Source organism: Echinops telfairi, unplaced genomic scaffold (assembly GCF_000313985.2).
Source record: "Echinops telfairi isolate 266 unplaced genomic scaffold, ASM31398v2 ScPeMD7_7458;HRSCAF=8496, whole genome shotgun sequence".
Lineage (NCBI taxonomy): Eukaryota > Metazoa > Chordata > Mammalia > Afrosoricida > Tenrecidae > Echinops > Echinops telfairi.
In genome coordinates this window covers 1,220,753-1,236,358 of record NW_022111358.1, presented here as the reverse complement: position 1 = coordinate 1,236,358, position 15,606 = coordinate 1,220,753, and the positions used below count along the sequence as shown (strand labels likewise).

Below are 15,606 nucleotides of genomic sequence, written 5' to 3'. Positions count from 1 at the left end.
GGGGAGGAACGAGGGTGCTTTAAGCATGATGCAAACCATTTGGAGCTGACTGAGAGCACTGCCAACACAAGCTGCACTATTTAAACAAGTGAGGAAATGATCGTATATACAACATGCCAGCAAGCACACACACACACACACCAAAGGAAGTCGAGAGGGTTTTTTTTTTTTTTTTTCAGGACACAGAGCTGGATGTCAGCGGCTAAAAGGTCGATATTTTCCCTTAACACCCTTCTCAATGACTTAATCATGTTCCGTTTGCACAGAAAACTTCCCAAGAATAAAAAAAGTCTGGAGAATTAAGAGGAGGGGTGAATGGGACGGGATGTTTGGCCCGGGGCTGACCTTATCCGAGGTTTTCTCCACGTAGCAGGGGTCCTGAGGGGCAGCCAGCAAGGGGACAAAGCCCGAGAGCAGTCGATCCTCCTCCAGAATAAGAAGGCTGAGGTCATCATCCGGGTCCTTGTACAGTGGTACCTCAGACTGATTCACTGCAGTCAGTATGTTACAGAAATCAGCCAGGGTCGACCACACGTCCACAGCCACCCTGTGAGGAAGAAGAGGAGACAAGAGCAAAGAGGAAACAGTCAATACTGTCTAGGGCTGGCATCTGTCAGGAAATCTTACCAAAGAGCTACGATCCAAAATTGTGCCCGTGGAAGCAATCTGGTCCGTGTGCCCATCTATATGAGGTTGAAATTAATTAAGGGAACCAAGAGGGAAAAGAATTTAGAGAATCAGTTGCCTAATGCAGGCCCTGTCACCTCTCCAGACAGTGTGCCTGGGACACTTAAACACTCCTGACGCCCAGTGCCTGAGGCAGCTCGCAGAATCCCCTACCCCTGTGCAGCCAAGTATATGCCACACAGACATCAAGGGTGCCAATCTCTCCCTCCAGCCCAGCTACAGAGCATTCAGGCACACTGCAAAAAGAGTGATGTTGCCACCCCACCTTCCCCTGCTGCCCTCCCCATACAGAAAGGCAGAAAAACAAACAATCCTTCCCTGCAACCCCCAAATCTCAACCCTCCCTAGTGTGCCAAAACTCTCCCCAGAAAGGTAAAGCCCCCTGTGCAGTTCAGCAAATGAACTAGTGTCTCCTCTCCTTCACCGTGGATTGGTTAGAAAACTGGGCGACCAACTGCTCTGCTTCCACTGGGGCTGCCCCAGTTTTCACACTGACAGCTCCACATTGCCAGAAACCTCTGAGTCCTGGGCAAACTGGGATGGCTGGTCACCCTGACTGTACATCACCAGGTCTTGCTTGAACCGGAACAGAAATCTGGAAAATGCAAAAGCTGCCTCTCCCCAGTTCAAACTCCCTGGTCGAATTACATAATAAGAAACTTCACTTCTCTGTCTCCAACATTTGTCAAAAATCTGCTGTGATACAGATCACAGCTTTGTGAATGTTATGGTTCCATATAGCTTGCTTTTTGCTGCCCAGGGCACAGCTCCAATAGTCAAACTTGGTCAGCTCGGTGGTCCTGCCAAAACTTGACACTGTTTTCCAGAGACGATCTAAGCAGGAAGTCTGCAACAGGCAGCAGTACCCTGTGGATGTTAGGTTCTACTTCAGAAGGAGTCAGATGCACAGGATAATTACAAGTAAAAGCTTCCCAATTAAGTTCAAGAGGTGGAGTGGCAAGAAGCAGAGAGCTCTAAGAAAAAGCCACCTCCTGGAGTTCCCCGGGGACTGGGTTACTGGGTTTGAGCCCTCTCTGCTAAGGAGGGTCCTCAGCCCTAAAGATCAGAAACCCTTGGGAGATGGTGTTAATGATGGCATCCAGGGGATAGGACACCAAAGGGGATGCTGGAGGAGGAAGTGGGGGAGAGGTACAGGAGCCCCTTGACTGGGTCCAGGTGGAAGGAGGCTGCACTGGTTTATTTACTGTAATCACAGCTCTAGGAAAAGGCAATAAAATGAAACATCTTGTTTTCAAGAGTGTCCTGGGAACCAGGCGGAACGCAGCTCCATTAATCACACAACGGCACATAATCAACACACGTGTCCTGCAGAAGTCACTCGCTTCACAGGCTTAGCCCAGGAAAAGGAACATGTTTGGGAAGAAACACCGGAGGGATGAAAGTTTTCTAAAGCCACTCTGCACAGACACCCACAACCAGTCTCATTCACAAAGCTCCATCTTTTGGCTCAGCTGGTTTGGCTGTCAGAAATGTTTAAATATGGAAAAAAATAAACAGTTGCAACACGTTTCTGTGCAGAGATCTGCCTGAGCTCCTTTGTGATGTAATGGGAAACGCTGCATTCAGGCTACCAGCTGTAGAATAAACAGAACTTCGAGGGTTAAAAGGAACTGAACTTTCCACGACCCCATCTGCAGAGAAGAAAATAATAAGAGGAATGATGCACTGCCCCACAGCTCTGATAGTTTATCCTCCGGTCCCGGCTGCAGAGACAAGCACCGGATGTGATAGGGCTGCTCAGGGCCGCCTCCGAGGTTAGCGCTGCCCATGGGAGACGCACAGGGAGGTTCTTCCAGCTCCCCGCTTCCTCCCCCGGTGCCCTGCTGGCCACTCGAGCCCACTGCCGGAGTCTGATCCCACAGCGCTGGTGAGCTTTGGCCAACAGGCACTGCTCTGCTGCAGAGCAGCAATTTAGAAAATAAACAGGAAAGACGACAGTGAGAAGGAAGGAGGTGAAAAGTCTCCCAGCTGAGTTCTGGGCTTGGGGGCCCTGGTTGGTGCTGTGCAGGTCAAGGTTGCTGCAGGCTGTGTTAAGGGTAGGGGGTGGGCAGCAGCAGCCCCAGCCGGGGAGAGGCGGTAGAAAATTACCCACGGCTGCTGCCACAGTGGGAGGCCTCACATGCCTCTCTCATCCTCCCACCTCTACCATCTTGGATCCAGGATGAAGAAATATGTGGTGCCATGTGGTTCTCATTACTATATTCCTCTTCTGTCCCCTAAGGCTCAGATAAACCAAACTGACTCCCCCCAGAGACTGCTGGCCATCACTAGAGACCCCTGTCCACATTTGCCTTTTGCCCATTACCACCCACCTTGTGCCAAAACCTTGAGACGCAATTTAAAAAAAATGAGATGAATGGGAGTTCCTATCCCAATTTTGATTTGTTAGACACAGCAGTTAGTGCTAAAAGACATAAAAGTACACTGGGTTCCCAGCTCAGAGGTGTAAAGTTGTCCAAGGGTCACTTGGTGGTTTTTGCAAGTGACCAATGAAAGGTCATCTCTGCCTTGTCACATTCTGAAGAGTCTTCCTATTTGAACTGATTGAGAAGCTGCTCCCTCCTGGGGTATGTGAATGTGACTGTCCACACTTAGCTCACATTCCATGATCAGTTATCTATCTCCTAGCTCAGTGAACATCACAGAAACAAACGCAACCAAATAGGTACCCCAGGGCCATAATGTGACTCTCTCCATGGGGTGAGGGAGTGGGGGATATCAGGAAACTAGTACTGGGAAAAAGATGTACTTTGAAAATGTAGGTGTGCTGCCTGAACTCAAAGATAACTACAAGAGGATAATAAGGTCACTTCTGGCACCTGGGTAGCAACATCTCTGCTTACCCCAATCAGGGGCCCTGGACTGGGAGGTCAGTTCTGTGGGTGAACATACCGTTTCCTGTCTGAGGAGAGGGGGAAAAAGCTTAGCTTTTTCCTGCTTTAGTTCCTTATCCACCTAGGAGCACTTTCCAACCATTACCGCACAGCAGTCAGTGCACAGCACTCAAGGTTGGCCTGGCCCTGAGGAGCCCAGAGTCAAATTTGAGAGCTACAAAGGGTTTTAAAACAGGTCCCAATCTTCTAGAAATGCTTGGGAAATGATTCCCCACAGTTTTCTAGACAATGCAAGCCACCTTTGGTTCTAAATGGACCCTCTGGGGCAGCTATGGTTCTTTGACAAGTCCCTCTGGCTTGTTCTGGTCCCAGCTCGTATTGGAGGAAACTTCCAGAGCCTACAAAAACCCCACTAAAAGTCAAGGTGCTTTCTTCATCGAGCAGACACCGAGCAGCCAGAGACGATGAAACTGTGTCCTGGGGGCCTGTTTATGCTCCCACAGTGGTGGCAGGGGAGCCTCTCAGCAGCTGCAATGTGATTAGTGAACAGGGATCAGCAGTTGCTGGGTGACCCACTGGCCCAACCCCACAGAACACACCACACACCAGGAAAGCAGACTCCTGGCTGGGGACTGAAAGCCAGATCCTAGCTTGGGACAGACCAGCAGTGGCTAGTTAGAGGTATACATTCAGAACCAAGGCTCGCTCACTTCCCCACAGACATGCATTCACTTACTCCACCAGGAAAGGAAAAAAATAAGAGTTAATTTACTTTTTATTGCCTCAGAATTCCAAGGTTTAATGTAGCTGTCAGTTTGAGTGTAGTGCAGCTGCTGGCCGATACAATGCAGCCCAGGCCAGCCCAGGTGACTGGGGGAACACATTTCACAGAAATGAACCAACACACACTCTTGGCCAGTTATTTGCGGGGATATTGACTTGGGGAATCAGATTAACCCTTCAGGCTGGGGTTAGTTCTGCAAACAACATTAGGAAAACAGCTCAGTCCAGGACACTGAGAAGCACCACTCTTACTCGGGTGGGCTGGAGCGGGTTTCCAAGTTTCTAAAACCTTAGGCGTGTTCTCCTATGAGATGTCATCCAACTACCACATGCTCTGAAAGATTAAGCGGTGAGACCTATGAGGCACGCTCTATCACAACACTCCAGCTCCTTGCCTACAGCTCCGAAAGGAAGAACTGCCAGCTTTATAGGGAAGAGGTCAGGTAGGACTTTTCTGCACGCTCCAACCGGGGCGGGGCTGTGGGAGGGAGTCAGTTTGAAAAGAGTGGAGTGCAAAGGCCCAACCAAGGCTCAGTCCATCTTCCTGGCAAGCCTAAGAAGGATGGAACACTCACACACCCCTTCATATTTTTACTGGGGGAACAGGCTGAGTGGTGATTAATATCAAGTACAATGACCCCATGTTACAAGCCTGTAGGGGCCTGTGGAGGTGGCCATTTCCTGTGCAATACCAGCTTGTTTAAACACTAACATTCAAACTCCACAGCTGCAGAACAAACCCGGAAAGAGCTGAGTGAGAAGAAGCCTCCATTGTGTTTTGGAGCTACGGAAGATCAGAGAAGCAGTACAGATGGGAAATGAGTTGGGTCTTTTGGTTCCTGGGGTGGGGAGATCTGGAAATACAGCCAAGATGGCACTGTAACTAGGCACAAGGAAATGGAATGAGACAGGTCCCATGGATTAAAGACATAAAGAGGAAAGCTAAGGAAAACAATGAGAGAAATGCTCCTAAGAGACATAAGATCCTTTCAAAAAACCTATCTCCCCTATAGGCCACTATATCCTAGCCCACAAGACCCTCTGCACACAGGGTTCGGGGACCAAGAGAAGAACAGTTGTTGTCCTGGAAGGCGTCCCATCTAACTGAAGGAAACTGCAGGAGGTGAGCAGCTAAGAGCAGAAGTGACTTGACTCCACTAAGTCAGCTTGATTTGAAAGGATAGTATCTCGGCTTAAAGAGGTTTAGCAGGCACGTAGGCAGGCACTCTGGAGAGCCAAGATACCATGCCAACCCCTTTTGAGTGTGCTGAGCATCTGGTTGGGAGGTTCTCAAGTCTTCACTGGAAGGCCCATGGATGAAGTGAAGATGAGAGAAAATCTATGCAGCTCCCTCTCTGAGATTTGGACACGACAAACCGTATCTTTTAGACGCCACAGGTACATAACGAGAAGACCAAAGTGTCAGAGATCACTGTTCCAGGAGTGAAGACATGAGCCACGCAGCAACATGCTGCTCTCTAGGAATAAGAGCTGTTTTTTGCATGACCTCTACAGACTATCAGATTTGATTGAGATGATCCCCTCTCGTTCACACAAATAAGTCACTCTGCGCTCTTGGGAAAGTACCCAAACTGAAATCAGCTATACCCAATACAGCAAATTACATTCTGTGGCGAGGTTCACTTTGCCAGGCACTGTGCACTATGCCAAGAACCTAAATTCCAGCTGGACCCTATGGCCACAAACAGGTCATAGTGACTTCATTCTACAATTTCTTCAGAACCAGAACACCCCTACTATGGGCCCTCGGAACCTCAATCTAGGGAAGGACTTTATTGGATTTCAGCTCTCCCAAATTACACTCATCTGTGCAGTCTTGGTCCCCCCTCCCCGCGTGTGTTAAAGCCATCAGCACTGCGTGTTTGGGAAAGAGCAGCCCCTAGGGGACCGCAACATCTCCACTATATGAGTGAAGTCCTCAGCGGCCTCCCTGGTGAGGATTCTCACGGTTCCTGGCTCTCAAAACTTTTAGTTTTAACCACTCCAACACGTCTTCTTAGTTTAGCACACTGGACCCAAATAACCTCAGGCCCAGAGCTGGAAAGTACTCTCCCTGGGGTCAGCGCTGTACCCTGCTGGGGTCAGACTGGAATCTTAGGCCAACACCCCTTCCTCTCACAAGGAGTCCTGTGGGAGGAATGGGGACGGGACAGAGACTCTGCCGTGGGAGAGATCACGTGTGCCCCATACTCAGCACTTGCAGGAAGAGGAACCCCCTGGTGCCAGGCTGTAATGTTGACGCCCCAACCCGGAGCCAGGGAGGCTGGGTGGGGAGCCAGGGCAGCAAAGGGGCTTCCCACAGTCACCACCACTTCCTTCAGGGAAGTGCTGATGGACTATTACTTAGTGACCTCCTAAAATGCCCTTTTGGGAAGACGCATTAAGTGTCCTTGAAGGGGTGCTGATTAGACTTGAGATTCGTTTTTATTTCAGAGCTGTCCTACAAGGGTGAGTAAACTAGCTGTTTTTTGTTTTGTTTTTTAACTCAATAGTTTCTATCTTGTCTACAGGGTCAATCCATGTAGGCTCCCTGAGGAAATTAGCTTACGGCAAATTCCTGCATCCCCTATGTGACAGTACCTCAGAGGGCTCTCTAGAGGTTTTTCCAGCGTAAGCTAAAGACAATGTAGACAAGCCATGGAAAAGCAGCAAGTCCGGGAATTTCTAAAGGTTTTTTAATGGTACTCCAATCCAACCGTGTGATAAATGCACCCGAGCTACAATTAGGAAGATATATAGCATCAGAATGCGAAGGTCTGGGCAGCCTGGTGAAACGTGGGTTCTCCAGAGCCCCAGCTATGTTTCCCATTATGTAACCCTGGTCATGGGCAGACAGCCAGACTCCAAATGAAAAAGAGACTCTGGCTTGGCACTGGTTCTATTTTCCTATCCTCATTCGGGGTCAGCGCAGTGTCATACAGCTGCAGAGAAAGCTCTGGGGATTAAACCTGGGAAAGTCTCCAAGACCAGGACCTGGGTTCAAGTACCAGCTGAAAGCAATAAACCAACTGCCACAGCTGGGCTAGGTTTGGATGTTCTCAAAGTCCCCTGACTCTTTCACTTACTGAGAACTAGAGATCAAGATGAGGGAAGATTTGGCTTCGGCTGAGACTGTGAAATGAGGTAGGTTGTCCCACTGCCCTAGCCTTGCCAAAGGTCCTGAGATACAAGGGGTCACTATGCTTAGGCTCACGGGAGCCGGTTGCTCTGCTCCTCTCCAACGCCTGACATTCCACTTGTTCGTTTGGTAAAGTGGGGAGCAACGGCCTCCTCCTTCTAACAACAAGCCTGGCACAGAAGAAAAAAGAAACTGTGACCCCCATCTCCTCACCACAAGTAGATGGCTCCTACAGATACTGTGGTATGCTCTAAATTGATCACGGACTCTACAGTATCTTTTTCAGTGGTCTAGGTCATTTTTCATACTGTGCTATGATCCCAAAATCTCTTGGGATATAAAACCCCTCATATTATAATTCCTAATGGACACAAATAAATGGTTAAGTTAAAACTTACTCATATGCAGTCTCCAGCACCCATACCTACTAAAGGCCATGCCACTGTGTGGGAAGACAAAATTGGCCATGCAATCTTGCCCTTTTACTCTGCAGTGCTGGGGATGTTCTATAATCACCACCACCACCACCATCATCCTAGGCTGTCTTATGATACGGACCATCTTTCCTTCGTACTAAGTAGCTATTTCCTAGGAAAAGGAGACTTTAGAAGGAAGAGAGACATGGGCAAAAAGGAGAGAACCAAGGAGACCAATGAACCTAGGAAAAGTGGAGGATGCTCTGAAAGGATTTTCTAACTGCACAAGGAAAGGAAGGAAGGAAATTCAGAGTCCATGATTAAATAAGAGCCCATCTATCTCAAAAAGAACTTAGGAGAGGAGTTGCCTGGAGGAAAACGAACTAAAACGTGGAGCATCTGGTCACCTTATCTTAGGACCAATGAGAAACTTGTCTTTCCAGAGAACCAACGCAGGCAAAGACCAATGAAGGCACGCACCCAAGAGGAAGTAAGAGGGAGTCATTTCCTTCCTGCTCCCTTGAGAGCATTCCTAAACCCTCCGCAATGAAGATTAGCAACAAGGACCTGAAGGTGTATAGATGGGGAGGGGCTGGTTTACAGTGCTGACACTCAGAGGACCACTGGGGGTATTTTACTACCTAAGGCCTTAAAAAACCAACTCCAGCAGAGAGTAAAGATCAGTGGGTGTGAGGTGCAATTTTAACCTACAGAATTACTAGACCTTGCCAGCCTTGCAAGCATAGTATTTACACAGTGACTGCTAAGGAGTTACCTGAGAAACTGGAAGGGAGGGAGGGAAACGTTTTAGAACATTTTTCAGTGCTTCGCCCTGAAGGCTAGGAAGTGGGACTACCCTTGGAAGAGTCTGTCAGGTTTGCTCAATGGAACAGTGGCACCAGCCCTCAGGACAACCATGCCTTGTGGTCAGGCCCCAGGGTTCTTCGTGCTTAAACTTGCATTCCGGAGACAGCCAGCTGCTGGACCTGATGGGGAAGGGCAGAAGGGGACTCGACTGTTTACCACTCAGACTTCCCTTAGACAGACTGGACTCACAAAAGAGCACTGGTGGCCATGGTTACAAGAACTTGTTTACTGGGCAATCTGATTCAGTATGTTATCTGGTCAGAATTGCTGTCTCTGTGAAGAAAAGTTTGCAAAGACTAAGCAAATTTGGTTTGAGTGTCCCAATCCCCTTCGTCTCCCTATAGCCCACGAGTGGATGGCTGTGCTAGAAAGAACCACGTGCCCAGCTGCAGATTGAGCCCCTGCCCAAGGATGGGCAGCAGCTTGCCTAAACCAGCAACTGACTGTAGCATCCAAAGAGAAAACAGACTCAGCACATCAAGCAAACGAAGCCCAGCACTTCCTGTGTGAGCTTTCCATTTCCTCAGCCAAACAAGAGCCAAAGGGAGCTGGAGAGGAAGGAGGGCTGAAGAGAGGCAGGATGCAGAAGAGCTCAAGATGCTGGTGCACAGAGGCAGGATGGACCCTAACTAAGGGATCTGTGGCTGTGAGGTGAGGTGATCCAAGGACATATGTCAACCTCCAACTCTGAGAGGAAGGCAGGAACACCCAATGACACCTGCACATGCTCAGAAACAGTGGCTTCAGATTCTTGGAAGGCTAAGCCTTCTTCTAGGAGCCCTGGTAGCATAGTGGTTACATGTTGGGCTGCTTGTTAACTGGAAGGTCAGCATTTTAAAGCCACCAACTGCTCCAACGGAGAAAGAGAGGATTTCTACTCCTGTAAAGACTGACAGTCTCGGGAATTCCTAGGGGCAGTTCCACCCTATCCTATAGGGTTGCTGTGAGTCAGAATCTACTCAATGGCAGTGAGTTTGGAGTTTGGAAGCCTTGTCATTGCTCCCCCAAACTGCAAATTGCCTAGTTTGCATTACAGATTAGCAACCTGAAAAGTTGTTTAGTCTGTGGTTCCTAATATTGCTAGAAAAGAGCTGCTCCTGAGCCAGAAGAGCTGTCAATCCCTTTGTTGGTGCCCAGCTTCACAATGCCTTCGCCTGATGTGTACTCTGAAGCCTAGAAAGGCTCATAGGAAGGAAACAGGGAACTGTTTAACGCTGCAAGCATCACCCACATCGTTACTGAGCTGGAGTTGAGAAAGGTTTGGGGAGAACATGCTCAACTGTATGTTAGGGGAGAGAAAGTTACACATTGCTTCTTGGGGTAATGCATAAGGAAGTAGTGTAAGGAAACAAAGGGAGGTAAGACTTAGACCATACAGTCCACAAAGAAAGATCAATCACTGCTGGTAAGAAAGCTCTGCTGTAGTCTTCCCATTGTGGGTCACCCACGAGTCCAGTAGACCCACCTGGCTATTTCCCAGCCCGGAGAAAATTCCCTCCCAAGTGTTAGTGGCAGCAGCCTAGGACTCCATATTCTAACCGCCAGTATTTCCAGCCTCCCAGAGAAGAATACTAAACGCTTGTATATACATGTAACACAGAGCCTGCCAGACACCATTAACACAGAAGACAGAGACAGAGATAGGAAGAGCAAAATAAAGACTGGGAGGAGGCAAAAGGGGGGGAGAGAGAGAGATGGACACTCAACCACAATAAGCATATAGAAGGCTATGTGCACACATGTTAAGATACTATGGTGCAAACACAAATAATGAAACTAACTAATATATGAATGGGACTTGGGACACATGCAGATACAAACACAAATCAAACTAAAAAACTCACTGCCATCAAGTGGATGCAACACAGAGCGACACTATGGGGCAGAGCAGAACTGTCCCTTTACAGGAGTAGAAAGCCCTACCTCCTCCTGCGGAGTAGCTGGTGGTTTCAAACCACTGAGTTTCAGTGAGCAGTCCGATGGGTAACCACTATGTCACCAGCGCTCCAAATACCAATCAGAAACAAGCAAAACTTTTCCAGTAATGTGCGAGGGCAACACAGCAATTTACTCATTATAACCCTTCTAACTAGTCTTTCTACTATCACCAAATGACTATGCAAATAAGGTGCTTTTATGGTCCATCAAGGGAATTAGCTCGCTAATAATGGGTAGCACCCTAAGAGAGCAGACCATACAAATAAGGTGTGTGAAAGCTATGATACTCAAAAAACAAAAACAAAAAAAACCCAGCCTGCACTGTCATCAAATTGATGCCAACTTAAAACGACCCGCTAGGACAGGGTGGAACTGCCTCTGTGAGTTTCTGAGACTGTAATTCTTTACGGGACTAGAAAGCGCTGTCTTGCTCCCACAGAGTGGCTGGTGGTTTTAAACTGCTAGCCTTGTGTTAGCAGCTCAATGTGTGACTACTATGACACCAAGACTCCTGAGAAAATCGTGATGGTTAGGGTTATATCATGTTGGCTAGGCAATGCTTCTCGGTACTGTGTGGCTATCCTTTTGTGATCTGACATAACTATCTTCCATTGTATTGTAAATCTTGATCTCTGTGTGTTAATGAGGTAGTATTATGTTACATTGATGAGGATTGAGTTAGGCTTTATTAATGGGGCAGGGTTAGTTTGGAAGGCACTTTAGGTCACCCTTACTCTCAGTCACACCTTTTTAATCTAACAACAGATGAAAGGAGAGAAAAATAAGCACAGAGAAGGGACTGTCTACAATCAAGAAAGAAAAAAGAGACCATCCTTTGGGCTCAGAACCTCCTAGACCCAGGATCCAGAAAGCTGTAGCACAAAAGACAGTGAGAGGCAATAAAATGCAGCAATAGAGAATGGCAACAGAGGCAGCAAGAGACTGGCAGGATATGGAAAAGTGGGCTTCCCAGACAATACAATCAGACAGTTGAGTACACCTTCAGGCAAGCGGTGGGTGGAATGAGGTACCTACATGCACTTTGTGGAGCTACAGGACTTTGTAATACTTACCAGGGTGGGGACAAAGATCTGAGCGAAATCTGTTAGTGGCCCTTGCCACTAACAGATGAGAAGAGGCTGTTCTACTTTAGAAGTATATCCGAACTCTTTCCTGATTCTGACTATATCCTGATACTTCCCTAATAAGCCCCATAATTGAGAATATGGTCTAGAAGTTGTGTGTGACCCAGCAGAGACGTAGAGGGTGTTGAGGGAGGGTGTAAAAAGGGTGGAGAAGGGAAAAGTCTGAATTCCACCTCATAGGAATGAGCCCTAGGCTGATTCTTAAGAGAAGATAGAGGGTGGAAGGGGAAGGGTCAGATCGTCTGCCATTCCATTCTTAAAGCCAGATAATAGATAGTTTACTAGCTACTTCAGACTTTGCAGCCAATGCGGCCTTTCAAAATTACCCAACTCTGTTGTTACTGTGTGAAAGCAGCCATAGACAAAATGTTAATAAATGAGCATGGCTGTGTTCCAATAAAACTTTATGGGCACTGAAATGTGAATTTATGTAATTTTCAAAAGTCATGAAATATTGCTCTTTTGATATTTTCCTCCCCTATAAAAAACATTCCTAGCTTGTGGCTGCACAAAAACAGGTAATCAAGCCAGAGTTTGCTGATCCTGGTATAAACAAATGCATAGCAGAAGCAGAAAACGAGGAAGGCAAAGTGACAGAAGCAGGTAAACACCGACAAGCTGAGATAGGCAAACAGGCAAGGCAGGCCAGCTGACACAGGAAGAAGTAGGTGGACAATGACCCATATACAAAAAAATGCCCCCTCATCCAGACAAACCCACACGCACAGAAACACAATCACAGCCTGACACACATAGATGTAGTCATGGACAAAAATGGGGACAGTATTGTAGAAACACTACCACAGGACCAGTCACCCCCATGAACACAGATAGGGACCAACACAGCTAAGATCTGACATAGCCCAGAGTCAAACCCAGATAGGTATGAAGACGGACACAGACATGGAAACACAGACACATGAGTACGTGAGCCCTCATGGAGAGGAATGGTCCCTCAGAGACACACAACCAAGAATGACAGACACACAGATGGACAATCACATGCACATAGCATACATGGACACACACAAAGGGGCTTCAAAAAATTCATGGAAAATGATCCCTAGCTAAACAGAGCCCCAGAGACAGACACAGACGCACAGAAATGCAGACAGGCAGGTGCAGAGTCAGACATAGAAATAACCACATAACCACAAATAGATCCATAGAGACACACCCAGGTAGACACGCACACTCCTTGGAACAGCATCTTCCATTGTAATACCACACTGAGAGAGCACACTGACACACAGGCACAGGGGTTAGGAGGAGGGGCATAGTGAGGAGACAGGCAAGCTCCTGCCCCACACACTGCCAATCCATGAGAAGGCGGCAAAGGAAGCGAATGGGAAAGCCAGCACAAGCAGCAATGAAAGAGCTGGAAAGAAACATGGAGAAAAACGAAATGGAAGAGAAAGCGACAATCTCTTACAGCCACATCAACACACCCAGACGCCAGAGGTAGCTCTGCAAGAGCTGGAAAGAAACATGGAGAAAAACGAAATGGAAGAGAAAGCGACAATCTCTTACAGCCACATCAACACACCCAGACGCCAGAGGTAGCTCTGCAATGACAGTATGAACAAGAAGTGACAAAGCATCAGAGAGCAAGCTACAGAGAAAGGGGAAAGAGAACGAGACTGATGTCTGAAAACAGAATAGCACTAGAGGATAGGCAAAAATTACCTAAAACATCAGGGGACAAGGACAGTGAGCAAAAGGGGGGGAAATCAGTTTACATGGTGAGGGAATAGTGAAAGAAGTGGGCCATGGGTGGGAGAACTGAAGTATAGGAATAGATGTGGAAATGAAGGGAAGCAGGTGGACTAAGGCCAGCAGGAATGGGGAGTCGACTCACTGTGAGGGCAGATCCAGGGATGTGGGTGGAGGGTTCCAGGTATCTGGGTAGCCAAGCATCCAGTCTGACCAGACTTTCACACTGGGGAGCAGTTCCTTCAGGTCCAGGACGAAGGAAGACACCTTGATGTCATCTTGGTCATCCTCGTCCTCGGGAGAGGACAGCTGAGCTGCAGAGGCAAAGGGTGAGAACTGGGCCTACGTCTGCTGTGGGCCCTGAGTGAGGTGCTGGAGTGGCAGGAAGCTCTTCGGGAAGGGAGACCAAGTCCACAGGAAGCTGGGCCCAGAAGTGAAGGACAAGTGTCAGCAGCACCGAAGAGGATTCTGGAGAGCAGGACCAAGCAAGAGCCCGTGCTGGGGTTGTTGTTCCCTGTCAACAAGCGGTGCGGCTGATGTCTTTATTTCGGCCTTTAGCCTGCCCACCCTGTTACTTTCCTTCAGCACAGTACTGAGATGGCACCAGAGCTCCTGGCAGAACTGCATAAACTGAATTTTATCACTCGGAAACATCGGACGCCCCCAAATCGTGAGACACCCTACAAAATCAGTGGCCTGTATGGTCTAAATGGTCTAAGTCAGGAAGGACACAGGAAGAAAGAACTGTTGCAGATTCAAGAGACATGACATCTAAATGCAATGTGTAATCCTGACCTGATGTTAAGCCTAGGAAATACATTATGGGCTTTTTTTTGGGGGCGTGGGGGACATAACATTATTAAAATAATTGGTAAAAATTTAATAAGATCATTTTATAATAAGATAATAAAATAAATGAACCCCTTCAGTGATAAAAATAGATTTATTAACATTATTTTATCAATGTTGATTTCCTTATTTTGATAACTGTACTGTTATTAGATAAGAGAATTACCTTTGTTATCAGGGAACAAGGGTTTGTGGGTAAAGGGCTATTATAGCTACAAATTTACAAACAATTGGTTCTAAATTTAAAAACAAGAACAAGAGTGCATTTATGTATGTGTGTTTTATGTGTGTATGGGAAGAGAAAACAGAGCAAATATAGTAAAATATTAACAATGAAAGAATCTGAACAAAAGGTATATTAAGTTCTTCAAAAATTCATATCATTGTGAATGGGTGGGGGGGTGCAGAGTGGCGACCCAAAGGCCATTTGTAAGCCACTGGACATCCCCTTATAGATGGATCTCAGGGAGGAGACAGCCAGTCAGGGTGCGATGTAGCAACAATGAAACATACAACTTTCCTCTAGTTCCTAAATGCTTCCTCCCCACCCCTCCCCACTATCATGATCCCAATTCTACCTTACAAATCTGGCTAGACTAGAGGATGTACACTGGTACAGATAGGAACTGGAAACACAGGGAATCCAGGGCAGATGATCCCTTCAGGACTAGTGGTGTGAGTGGCGATACTGGGAGGGTGGGTTGGAAAGGGAGAACCGATTATAAGGATCTACATATAACCTCCTCTGGGGGACGGACAACAGAAAAGTGGGTGATGGGAGATGTCGGACAGTGCAAAATATGACAAAATAATTTATAAATTATCAAGGGTTCATGAGGGAGGGGGTAACAGGGAGGGAGGGGGAAAAATGAGGAGCTGATGCCAGCGGGTTAGGTGGAGAGCAAATGTTTTGAGAATGATGAGGGCAATGAATGTACAAATGTGCTTTACACAATTGATGTACGTATAGATTGTAGTAAGAGTTGTATGAGCCCATAATAAAATGATTTTAAAAAGTTATTTTTGCAATTTTTATATTTTTTCCAAATAAAAATAACCCCTGCCCACACTTAAAAAAAAAGAAGGCTGTTTTAGGCTAGAAGCATCCTCTAAGCCAGTGGCTCTCAACCTTCCTAATGCCCAGACCCTTTAAATACAGTTCCTCATGTTGTGGTGACCCCCAACCATAAAATGATTTTCTTTTTTTTTTTTTT

At 47.2% G+C, this 15,606-nt stretch overlaps 1 protein-coding gene across 3 annotated transcripts in view; it reads right to left on the bottom strand.

The window, feature by feature from the left end:
- The window catches only part of SMG6 (SMG6 nonsense mediated mRNA decay factor), a 268,155-nt gene that overhangs the window by 119,907 nt on the left and 132,642 nt on the right, over positions 1 to 15,606 (bottom strand). For 2 of the 3 annotated variants that reach the window (XM_004706874.3, XM_045299570.1), the window contains exons 12-13: positions 13,689 to 13,857; positions 346 to 547 (exon numbers count right to left, since the gene is read on the bottom strand). In XM_004706874.3, the coding sequence (XP_004706931.1) occupies positions 346 to 547; positions 13,689 to 13,857 (371 nt within the window). Of the gene's footprint in view, positions 1 to 345; positions 548 to 627; positions 891 to 13,688; positions 13,858 to 15,606 lie in introns of those variants that run through there. The other variant, XM_045299571.1, reaches the window with a different exon arrangement.